At 44.1% G+C, this 12,812-nt stretch overlaps 1 protein-coding gene across 1 annotated transcript in view; it reads left to right on the top strand.

Annotated features, from left to right (window-relative positions):
• The window catches only part of cfap54 (cilia and flagella associated protein 54), a 343,797-nt gene that overhangs the window by 309,640 nt on the left and 21,345 nt on the right, over positions 1-12,812 (top strand). Inside the window, exons 49-51 of the mRNA XM_033039312.1 lie at positions 1,540-1,818; positions 4,229-4,300; positions 6,772-6,980. Coding sequence (XP_032895203.1) covers positions 1,540-1,818; positions 4,229-4,300; positions 6,772-6,980 — 560 coding nt within the window. The remainder of the gene's footprint in view (positions 1-1,539; positions 1,819-4,228; positions 4,301-6,771; positions 6,981-12,812) is intronic.

Below are 12,812 nucleotides of genomic sequence, written 5' to 3'. Positions count from 1 at the left end.
AATTCTGCCATGATGGTAGTTGAATTCACCAGGTGGAGGAAACGTTTCTTAGGTCTACCCTTTATGTATTGTTCAAAATGTTGTATGCCTCAATCAAATCACCCCTCAATTATTGCAGCTATTTAGGTTGGTGTTAGGAGGGTGTCAGGAGTGGTTTAGATCAGCAGATTATTAGGTGGGAGATGGTGGGTGAGCTTGACAGTTATCTCAGGAGATGGGCATGGATTGGATTGGTAAGCCGAGGGACAGGATATTCATGGGGTGATTTAAGGGGCTGTCCCACTGCGGCAACCTCATTGGCGAGTTTAGAAGAGTTTAGGAGAGTTTGAAAAAGTGTCATGTTGAAGACCTCCTTTGACTATGTAGAAAACCTCCTTCGACCTCCTTCGACTATGTTGAAGACTAGCTTCGACTAGCTTCGGGAAAATTGGACACCGAATAGTGGAGAGTGAAGACGACATCCTTCGACCTCCCTTCAACTATGTTGAAGACTAGCTTCGACTACCTTCGATTACCTTTGACTACCCTCGATTACCTATGAATAACATGCCGACCTACTAGGACCTACTACGACTAAACCTACGAATAAAAAAAAGTACCGATTTTTCCATGGCGACCTTTTTTTACTCGAGGGCATTTTTCAACGTTAAAAAATATGCCATGACCTAGCTGAGGCCTCGAGTACATGGGGACTACTCTCGAGTATGTAGGAGATTTACAAAGACCTTCTAGGACCTCGTGTCGACCGTGCTGCGAGTATGGGTCGAGGGCAAACTCGCCAGAACTCGCAGATTAGGTCGCCGTAGTGGGACAGCCCCTTTAGGGTAAGTGGCCACTCAATGATTCTCAACATATTCTTAACAGGAAATAGGGGGGGAGCAAAATAAATGTCAAAATATTTAGCTGCCTGTTAAATTTTTACGCAATATTTATTTCCTCAGTGGAAATGATGTGTGGAAGCTTGGGCTGCTGTTTGAGCGAGTTCCCATCATAATGCCATTTCTGAGCTGCTAACACTGGTTCCCCAATCCATCACCCCAAATTTCCTGACTTTTTACCATCTAACCCAAAGTTTGTTTATATGAACTGCATGGTGGCGCAGCAGTAGAGTTGCTGCCTTACAGCACCAGAGCCCCGGGTTCCATCCTGAATAAGGGTGCTGTCTGTACGGAGTTTGAACTTTCTCCACCTGATCGCTTGCGGTTTCTCTGGGTGCTCTGGTTTCCTCCCACACTCCAAAAACATACAGGTTTGTCGGCTAATTGACGTTGGTAAATATTGTAAATTACCCCTAGTGTGTAGGATAGTGCTAGTTTTGGGATGATTGCTGGTCGGCGCAGACTAGATGGGCCGAAGGGTCTGTTACCATGATGTATCTCTAAACTAAGTATTAAAATAATTTCCCTTGCAGAAAATATTATTCCAATTTTCTTTCGAATAGAGTGCCTAAAATTGCAATCTTATTTAAAAGATTGCTATATTCTCAGTTTGTATCTTTCAATAAAATGTATCATTTTGTTGGACATAATCTTACTGCAGAAAATGACGCATTATTGCCAAGCTTAACTACCATTCAAGGCGAGAAAGTGGAAGAAGAGGAGAAGCAGCAGCAAGAGCAGCAAGAGCAGCAAGAGCAGCAAGAGCAGCAAGAGCAGCAAGAGCAGCAAGAGCAGCAAGAGCAGCAAGAGCCATTAGAATCAATTCAAAGTGTTGATCCAATGGCACCATATAGAAAGGCTGCTAAAAAGTTGACCTCCGTCCATCTCCTTCGTTACAATAACCACCTCCGAAGACTCTACAATATCTTTCTGCTTCCAAGTAAGGTCTCCCGCATTTTTCTTTGTGATACTGATAGACAAAAGAGACAAGGTTATGCATGTATAAAAGCTATGTGGCTCATGGTGGGTACGAAATATCTTCAGGAAGCAGTACAATTTCCATGACATTACTAAGATATCAAACCTATTTGAAGATTTGGGGGAATTTCGAAATAGGGAGATGGAAAAGCTAAAAATTCTATGCTGGGGGGGGGGGGGGGGGGGAATTATTTGTAATCATTGGTGATAATTATGTGCAAGTTTATCAACTTGTAGTAGTTATGAGCTCCTGATACTCAGTTCTAAAAAAGAAAATGGAATTAATACTCAAAGGTGAAAAAGCAGACACCAGTACATGTATGTGTGTTTGCATTACTGACCAAAGATCTGTGTTTCTATTTTGTTCCTTAAGATGGGTAGTTTTCTCATCAATGATACCTATGCTCCCCACATGATCAAATGAATAACATATGGCAGGCAAAACAAATTGGGTGACTAGATTACAATGTGAAGTATTGTATTGACAACATGATAGCAATGTCAGTCAGAGGGCCATGGATGTACAATCAGTTCTTTCCACTTACCCAATTGATTCAACACAGTGGGTGGCACGGTGGTACAGTGGGAGAGTTGCTGCTTCACAGCGCCAGAGTTCCGGGTTCGATCCTGGCTGTACCTTCTCCCCGTGACCTGCGTGAGTTTACTCCGAGATCTTCGGTTTCCTCCACACTCCAAAGATGTACAGGTTTGTACGTTAATATGATTTGGATAAGGAGATTAAAGGCTTTGATGCCAAGTTTGCAGTTGTAAAGATAGATGGAGGGGCAGACAGTGTAGAGGAAGCAAAGACTCTATAGAAGGACTTGGACTGGTTAGGAGAGTAGGCAGAGAAATGGCATTTGCAGTTCCTTCCGACACACTCAATCACCTCCACTCAGTTCTCCAGGTCTCTGCGGAACAACTGATTGAAACCCCCATCCCACCCCACCATCATGCTGCCCACAACTTCAATCATCCACTCAACCCCCCTCCAGCATCAGCACAATTTTTCCTGATTATTATCCAACTCCACCCGACCTCCCTATTCCTGTGCTTGTGCTCCTCCCAAACATCTACTCACCTCCATCCAAGTCAAGTCAAGTCAAGTTTATTCGTCACATACACATACGAGATGTGCAGTGAAAGGAAAAATGGCAATGCTTGCGGACTTAGTGCAAAAAGACAAACAAACAAACAACCAAACAAACTACAAACAGAATGGAACAGAATCACATATTCTTTTACATATTAAATATTGTGGGCGGAAGGAAAAAGGGAAAAAAACAGCAAATTTTTTTTTTTTAAAGCAGTAGAGTGGTACAGTAAAAGTTAGTCCCTGGTGAGATAGGAGTTTACAGTCCTAATGGCCTCTGGGAAGAAACTCCTTCTCAACCTCTCCGTTCTCACCGCATGGCAACGGAGGTGTTTGCCTGACCGTAGCAGCTGGAACAGTCCGTTGCAGGGGTGGAAGGGGTCTCCCATGATTTTATTGGCTTTGTAGTTGCACCTCCTGATGTATAGTTCCTGCAGGGTGGCGAGTGAAGTTCCCATAGTGCGTTCGGCCGAACGCACTACTCTCTGCAGAGCCTTCTTGTCCTGCGCAGAGCAATTCCCAAACCAGATTGTAATATTTCCGGACAAGATGCTTTCCACAGCCGCTGAGTAGAAGCACTGGAGGATCCTCGGAGACACTCTGAATTTCCTCAATTGCCTGAGGTGGTAAAGGCGCTGCCTTGCCTTACTCACGAGTGCTGCGGCGTGTGATATCCATGTCATATCCTCAGAGATGTGGACTCCCAGATATTTAAAACAGCCCACCCTATCCACAGGAACCCCATTTATCCTCACTGGTGTGTACGTCCTCGGATGATGTGCCCTCCTAAAGTCCACGATCAGCTTAGTTTTTTTGATGTTCAAGAGGAGACTGTTGTCCTGACACCAGAGTGCCAGATCAGCCACCTCCTCCCGGTAGGCCTTCTCATCGTTGTCTGAGATCAGGCCCACCACCACAGTGTCATCAGCAAACTTGATTATTGAGTTGGAGCTGAACCTAGCCACCCGGCATGTGTGTACAGGGAGTACAATAGGGGGCTGAGGACGCAACCCTGGGGCGATCCTGTGCTCAGGGTGAGGGACTTCGATGTATTCCCTCCCATCTTGACTACCTGGGGCTTGGCGGTGAGAAAGTCCAGGGCCCAGGCACACAGGGGGGTGTTCCCATCAAAGTCCCACAGATCCTCTGCACAAACCCATCCGCGATTACTTGCCCACCTTGCAATCACCCAGCCAAACCTCGACCAGTCATCTATTCAACTAAATATTTTCTGTTATTAACAATTTGATAACTAATTTAGTATATTTACATCTTTCAGTTCAAAGTGAAAAAGACAATGTCGAACTTCCTCATTGCAAGATTCATCACGTTGAAACGCAAAAGTATGAAGGTAAAAGCAGGTGCTTCAATTGTGAATCCACTTTTATAAAGTAGAGCGAAAGGTAACCTACTGCAGTTCCTTCCTCTAAAACCTATCCAGGTGAGCAGAGATAGGCACAAAGTGCTCAGCACGTCGGTTACTCATCAGGTCAGGCAGCATCTCTGCGGAAAAAATTAAAGGTGACGTGTAGGTTCGGGACCTCTCCTCAGACTGAAAGTTGGGAGAGGGGAGGGGGAGGGGAGAGGTCAGGACAAATCAGGGCTGGCAACAGAGGATCTCAGGCAGGGTGGTTCCTCTGTAGGCCAATTGTTGCCAAGGGAAGGTGTGCTATCAGGAGAGGTACATTGTGCGAGCTGTGGAACTGGTTAAACAACGGGTGAAGGAGGGGAGGTAAGAGGCGAGGGAGATGAAAGTGAACGGGGGTGTCCGTGAAAGTTACTTAAAATTAGAGAATTAAATGTTTGTATGGCTGGGTTGTAAGCTACCCAACTGAAATATGAGGTGCTGCTCCTCAAATTTAAAGCCCTGTCCCACGGTGCGAGTTCATTCCAAGAGCTCTCCCGAGTTTAAAAAAATCAAACTTGTCGTAAGCATGGAGAATGAACGTAGCGGGTACATCGGAGCTCGAGGACGTCACTTAGCGGCTCGTAGCGCTAACGGCAGGTACTCGGGAAGACTCGCTAATGGCAGGTAAGCATGAGAAGACTCGTGAAGATTTTTCAACATGATGAAAAATGTCCACGAGAGCCCCGAGTACCGACGAGTGGCCATTACCGTAAATCTCCGAGTTGGACTCGGCAAACTCGGGAGAGCTCTTGGAATGAGCTCGTACCATGGGACAGGGCTATTACATGTGGCCTCACTCTGGCAATGGAGGAGGCCCAGGATAGAAAGGTCAGAATGGGTGGGAAGTGGAGTTAAAATGGTTAGCAATTGAGAGATCCTGTAGACCTCGACGGACTGACTAAGTGAAACGATCGCCAAGCCTACGCTTGGTCTCGCCGATGTGCAGGAGCCCACATTGGGAATAATGCAGTAGATAAGGCTAGAGGAGGTGCATGTGAAATCTGCCTCAACTGAAAGGGCTGTCAGGGTCCCTGGATGGTGTCGATGGAGGAGGTATAGGGACAGGTGTTGCATCTCCTGCGGTTGCAGGGGAAAGTACCTGGGGAGGGGATGGTTTGTATTGGAAAGGATGAGAGGCTGTGAGATAAGGAGAGAAGAGGTGTAAATGCTGAGGCTAGAGAAGGGGATGTGGGTAAAAGGGGAGAGGGGATAGGGAAAGGGGGGAGCGGGATAGTGGGAGAAATGGCTGCACATCCAGGTGGACTACAGGGAAGAGAGGGGAAAGAAAATAGTTTTGGTTAGTTACGGGACAGAAGTTTAGGGGTAACATGAGGGGGAACTTCTTTACTCAGAGAGTGGTAGCGGTGTGGAATGAGCTTCCAGTGGAAGTGGTGGCGGCAGGTTCGTTGGTATCATTTAAAAATAAATTGGATAGGCATATGGATGAGAAGGGAATGGAGGGTTATGGAGGGTTATGGTATGAGTGCAGGCAGGTGGGACTAAGGGAAAAAAGTTGTTCGGCACGGACTTGTAGGGCCGAGATAGCCTGTTTCCGTGCTGTAATTGTTATATGGTTACCTAATAGTGGAGAATTCAATGTTCATACCTTCACCTTGTAAGTTTGGGAGCAGATCCAGATGCCTCTTGCAAAGACACCATCCCCAAATCATAATTTCTCCACCTCAGCACTACTACTCCCAAAATGAGGCTTTCCACTCGAGGCCCTATTTCTGTGCTGTCCAACACTATTACACTATGGCACAATGACAATATCATCAGCAGGGGCCGATTAAGAGGCAAGGATCAGTGAGATAAAGCACTGGGCAGAACAGACATGGGACAGGGCAAGACAGTGGAGGCTTTGGAAAAAATGGTGAGAGTTTTCAAATGAAGTCATTGCTTAACATGGACACAATGTAGGCCATCGAATACAAGATGATTCTTGAAAGACACCTGGTTTTAGTACATGAGCTGTGGGATTTTGGATGATGTTAAGTTTTCAGGGGGATAAGTGAGAAAACCCATTCAGCAGTACATTGGAATAGAAAGTTCAAAGCTACCAATGCCAACTAAACTAATCTGTAGGAGAAAGGAAGCTTCTTTATGTTGGCATTCAGGTCCATGCTGGCAAAGTGAATCTTTGGTAGAATCTGTTGGGTTTTATGTGGCCCAGCCAAATGTGAAAGCCAGTGGTGTACTTTGTTCGAGACTGTGTGTCTGTAGTTAGACCGTAGGCCCTTGGGATGAAAGATATGGGTCTGTGCCAGGTGGAGCAAACAGGGTGAGAGAGAGTAATGCTAGCAATGGGTTTAAGACCATAGTTTTGGAACAAAGTGAGTTAAAGAATGGATAAGATATCTTAAATGAGCATTTTTTAAATGCACCCTAAAATATTTTTCTTTCATTTGATATAGATATCTGGAAGTATGCAATGAATAGTGCCAGAGAAGGAATTCATACATCGGTTTTTAACATGGGTATTTTGCAACGTCTAGAACCAATGCATCAATTTTTTATCAGTCATATACCGGCATACAATAGTTCCTGCTGCGTTGATGCTGTTCCTATAATCCTGTATGAACTCTTTGACAAGAGTTTTAGAATGCCAGATTTCCAACCCAAGGTGATGTTTATACTTATAATATTTTGTGCTGAATCTTTCTTTGTTATGTTTGTTTTCTCAACAGCGAATGGATAATATTTAGGGGATGGATATTTTTCATTTTGCATTTGCTGTGACCTTTTATAGTCATGGGGACCTTGGAAAATTAATCAAAATCTCTTAAAATCATGAGAGAATAGATCGGGTAGATGCACAGTGTCTCTTGCCCAGAGAAGGTGAATCGAGGACCAGAGGACATAGGATTAAGGGGAAGGGGAAAAAACTTTTTCACACAAAGGGTGGTGGGTGTATGGAACAAACTGCCAGAGGAGGTTGGTGATGCAAGGACTATCCCAACGTGCAAGAAACAGTTAGACACATAGATAGGACAGGTTTGGAGGTATAGTGATCAATTGTGGGCAGGTGGCACTAGTGTAGATGGTACATGTTGGCCGGTGTGGGCAAGTTGGACCATAGGGCTTATTTCCACGCTGCATTGCTGGTCGGCGCAGACACGGTGGGCCAAAGGGCATGTGGCCACACTGTATCTCTAAACTAAACTAAACTAAACTAGAATCTATATACCATTAAAAGTCTCATCTTGTATGTATGTATGTATACGTGTGTGTGTGCCTGTTTCTGTATGCGTTCTACTTTCGTCAAAATGCCACGAACTACAGTTGAAATTTTGACAGATTATTACTCACATTAACCCGGTCGATGCAATAAACAGATTCCCTTCACATTTCATGCCATATTTCACAAATTATTGACGATTCAAGTTTTACAAAAGCCAAATTTAACATGATTTTTACTCCACGGCCAGAGTGAGCAACACTAGAAATTGGAGGAACAGCACCTCATATTGTGCTTGGGGAGCCTGCATCCTGGTGGCATGAACATTGAATTCTCACAATTCTGTTAGCCCTTGCTGTCTCCTCCCCTTCCTACCTCTCCCTCAGCCCTCAGGCTCCTCCTCCTTTTTTATTTCTTCCCCCGACCCCCCCCCCCCCCCTCCATCAGTCTGAAGAAGGGTTTTGGCCCGAAACGTTGCCTATTTCCTTCACTCCATAGATGCTGCTGCACCAGCTGAGATTCTCTAGCAGTTTTGTGTACTCTCCATGTACCTGTCCAATTGTTTCTTAAACGTGCAATAGGTGCAATACTCCTTGCCCGAACTACGTCCTCTGGCAGTTTGTTCCATGCTCCCACCACCCTTTGTGTGAAAAGTTTACCCCTCAGATTCCTATTAAATCGTTAGGTACAGGTTTGTGGTTTAATTGGCTTGTAATATTTGTGAAAATTGTCCCTAGTGTAATGTTAATGTGCGGGGTCGCTGGTTGGTGCGGACTCGGTGGGCCTGAGGGCCTGTTTCCGCGCTGTATCTCTAAACTCTAAACTAAATTCTAAACGTAGGTGTCGCTGGCCTGTAGTTGGCCAGGGAGCCAGTGAACAGCATCAGTGGGCCCAGCCTAGGAGAGGTTAGGGAGGCTTTGAGGGTCAACAGTGGCGTTGGTGCCCCTGACGTCTTGGCAGCCGGGCAGATGGGAAGAAGGGTTCTGACATCAAAGGTCGCATATCCATATCCTCCAGAGATGCTGCCTGCTCCACTGTTAATCCAGCATTTTGTTTCTATGTTTTGTGTAGACCAGCATCTGCAGTTCCTTCCTACACAAGTTATTCCAACAATTGTGTTTACTTTGTAAATCTGTATCTGGAGTCCTTGTGTCTCTATTGTATCATGGTGAGGTCACTACTGTTCAGTGATCCTTAATCACCAGGTATCTTTGAAATCCTTCTTGATTACACTTGACCAAATCAAACACAGCCTCTTCTGGGTAGGTTGTACGTTAAAAGGCAATCGCTGTTGCGCGACACAAATTATTCTTCTGCTATAGCTTTGCAAGTTTGTTTCATCCAATCAACATGTAGATAAAATCTCCATGATAATAGCAGTTCCCTACAAACATGCCCTCATGATCACAAGAACGTTTCAGGGACTAACACAATGGTCCTCAGTATGTAGAGCTGAGAATTTCTTCAGAGTTCCTACTACTCTGCTGCAGCAATTTAACAAGCAGTCCAGCAAAAAATATAATTATGCTGCAAAAAATTGAAACGTATGCAACACAAACTGGAAAATTAAGTCGAATACTCATCATTTTGGAACTGCAAGAGCGTTGAGAAAATTCCTGCCGATATTCACCTTTTAATACAGCGTGGAAACAGGTCATTCAGCCCAACTTGCCCACACCGACCAACATGTCCCATCTACACTAGTTCCACTTGCTTGTGCTTGGCCCATATCCCTCTAAACCTGTCCTATCCATGTACCTGTCTAACTGTTTCTTAAACGTTGCGATAGTCCCCGCCTCAACTACCTCCTCTGGCAGCTCGTTCCATACACCCACCATCCTTTGTGTGAAAAAGGTTTTAGAAGATTTTTCCCCCTTCACCTTATAACCATATAACCATATAACAATTACAGCACGGAAACAGGCCATCTCGGCCCTACAAGTCCGTGCCGAACAACTTTTTTCCCTTAGTCCCACCTGCCTGCACTCATACCATAACCCTCCATTCCCTTCTCATCCATATGCCTATCCAATTTATTTTTAAATGATACCAACGAACCTGCCGCCTCCACTTCCACTGGAAGCTCATTCCACACCGCTACCACTCTCTGAGTAAAGAAGTTCCCCCTCATGTTACCCCTAAACTTCTGTCCCTTAATTCTGAAGTCATGTCCTCTTGTTTGAATCTTCCCTATTCTCAAAGGGAAAAGCTTGATCACATCAACTCTGTCTATCCCTCTCATCATTTTAAAGACCTCTATCAGGTCCCCCCTTAACCTTCTGCGCTCCAGAGAATAAAGACCAAACTTATTCAACCTATCTCTGTAACTTAGTTGTTGAAACCCAGGCAACATTCTAGTAAAATCTGCATACTTACTAATCCAATTTACCACCCCTTCATCCAGATCATTGATGTACATGACAAACAACAAAGGACCCAACACAGATCCCTGAGGCACCCCACTAGTCACCTGCCTCCAACCCGACAAACAGCCATCCACCATTACCATCTGGCTTCTCCCAATCAGCCACTGCTGAATCCATCTTGCTATTCCTGCATTTATACCCAACAGTTTAACCTTCTTAACCAACCTTCCATGAGGAACCTTGTCAAAGGCCTTACTAAAGTCCATATAGACAACATCCACTGCTTTACCCTCGTCAATTTCCCTAGTAACCTCTTCAAAAAATTCAAGAAAATTAGTCAAACATGACCTTCCAGGCACAAATCCATGTTGACTGTTCCTAATCAGACCCTGTTTATCCAGATGCTTATATATATTATCTCTAAGTATCTTTTCCATTAATTTGCCCACCACTGAAGTCAAACTAACAGGTTAATAGTAAGATTAAACGAGAACTTACCAGTTTGAAGTTTGATCTGTATTTTATGAGGAGGAACGTTGAGGGAATACGTGAAGAACCCCGCTTCCAACGCATGCGTGTCATTCTTCAAAGCAGCGGTGTGAGGTCACAGAAACTATAATGACCTAACATAGTAAGATTATCAAAGAGATACCAGTTTTTGATATGATCATAGGAGGGTGGGAGCGGAGGGCACATATTCCATCAACGTTCCTCCTCATAAAATACAGATCAAACTTCAAACTGGTAAGTTCTCGTTTAATCTTACTATTTTACTTCGGAGTCACGTGAGTGACTACGGGAAGATTTCAAAGCTCTGTGACCCCACGCCGTGGAACGAGTCCATGCTTCACAACTGCCTTGGGTATTGGGAGAAAGTATCATTAGCAATTTTAAACACACTCATACAAAGATTTGTGTGATATAACGAAAAATAAATTTATTAAATTGAAATCATAGCCCTGTAACCTTTCGGGCAAATTATATTATTGAACTTAAAATGCTTTCAGAAAACGATGATGGCTCCAAAACTGGTTTGTTATAAACCTTTGGAAAATCCTTTCCGATGACCATCCTGCCATTCTGAGGATTTGGTCTGTTGGCACCTCCAGAATTTTTGCTGCGGATGTTGCTGCAGCCCTGGTGGAATGAGATTTAAAAAACATTAGTGTCTATTCCTGCCATCTTTAGGACACATTTGAGCCACCTTGAGATAGTTTGGGTCGTGACCCTTTTGTGCGGTTTCTTGTAAGAAATTAACAGAGCCATTTCCTGACCTCAAATGCTCTTAGTATATTCCATGTATAATTGGATATGTCTAGCTATACACAGGCGTTCGTCATTTGGATATGCCATAAATTCAATCACTTGACCCGATGAACCTGGTCTGTTTTGTTTTATTAAATCATGTATGACAAACACCAGTTTCTCGGGTGAGATGATCAAGCAGTCCAGGCTCAGTTTGTTTAATGACTGGACTTGTTGTGCGGTAACTAACGCCATGAGCATAACCATCTTCATGGTCAGTTTCCGAAGTGATAATGCTGTTATGGGCGACCAACTCCTCAGCATGTTCAAAACGACACCCACATCCCAGATTCTGGAGTACCTGGTTTTAGGGGGTTTTGCATTGAATATGCCCCTCATAAGTTTTGTTACCAGGGGGTGCGTTCCCACTGTGTGCCACTCCGTTCCTTGCGATAGGTAATTGGAGAGTGCACTTCTGGCACTATTGATGGCACTGTAGCCCAATCGTTTATCACAATGGAGGCTGTTAAAAATTCCAATACGGCCGGAATGTTCTTGGCCCTTTGGTCTAGGTTGTTGTCATAGCAGTATTTGCCCCATTTCTTGATATGTCCGAGGTACTGCTTCCGTGTTGACAGTCTTTGTGCGGATGTGATGAGATTCATAGTCCTGTCTGACAGCCCCATGCCGTGTAGTGGGTCTTTCAGACTCTACAAATCAACAAATCCATAGTCTTATGGCATGGGTGACTGCCCCCAGCCACTGGATGAATTAATAACTTTTGGGGCTATGTCCAATAAGGGAACATGGTTCTAACACCATCCCCTGTATGACCGAATACCACGGTTGAGTAGGCCAATCGGGTACTATGAGAATCCCAGATGCCGAATCTTGTTGAATTTTCCTTAGTACCCGATTGATGAGGCAGAACGGGGGAAGTGCATAAAAAAGCCATTTCCCCCAAGTCCATATAGACAACATCCACTGCTTTACCCTCGTCAATTTTCCTAGTAACCTCTTCAAAAAATTCAAGAAGTGTAGTCAAACATGACCTTCCAGGCACAAATCCATGCTGACTGTTCCTAATCAGACCCTGTTTATCCAGATGCTTATATATATTATCTCTAAGTATCTTTTCCATTAATTTGCCCACCACTGAAGTCAAACTAACAGGCCTATAATTGCTAGGTTTACTCTTAGAACCCTTTTTAAACAATGGAACAACATGCGCAGTACGCCAATCCTCGGGGACTATTCCCGTTTCTAATTACCTTAAACCTAGGTCCTCCGGTTCTCCATTCCCCTGCTCTGGGCAAGGGACTCTGCATCTACCCAATCTATTTTTCTCATGATTTTGTACACCTCTGTAAGATCATATACACCTATATAAGATCATTTCATGAATTTACTTTTTTAACATTAGATCATCAGCCACCTAGGATTTACTTCTTCAGTATTTTATTCATGATCAACCACAAGCCCAGGAGCTTTTCATTCCCAAAACTATACTCCACATTTTTCCAAGACTGCATTAACTGTTCTAAACAGTTTGATATTGATGTTTTGTTTAATTCCTGTTGCCAACATCTACTTTTACAGAGGAATTTTACTTCTTTATTCATTTATGGAGGATGGCAATATTAGCATTTAGTAATTTTGTGTATTG

The sequence above is a fragment of the Amblyraja radiata genome, chromosome 21, assembly GCF_010909765.2.
Source record: "Amblyraja radiata isolate CabotCenter1 chromosome 21, sAmbRad1.1.pri, whole genome shotgun sequence".
In the NCBI taxonomy this organism is placed as follows: Eukaryota; Metazoa; Chordata; class Chondrichthyes; order Rajiformes; family Rajidae; genus Amblyraja; species Amblyraja radiata.
The sequence above is the reverse complement of the archived record's forward strand: the minus strand, read 5'-3'. Positions and strand labels throughout refer to the sequence as shown.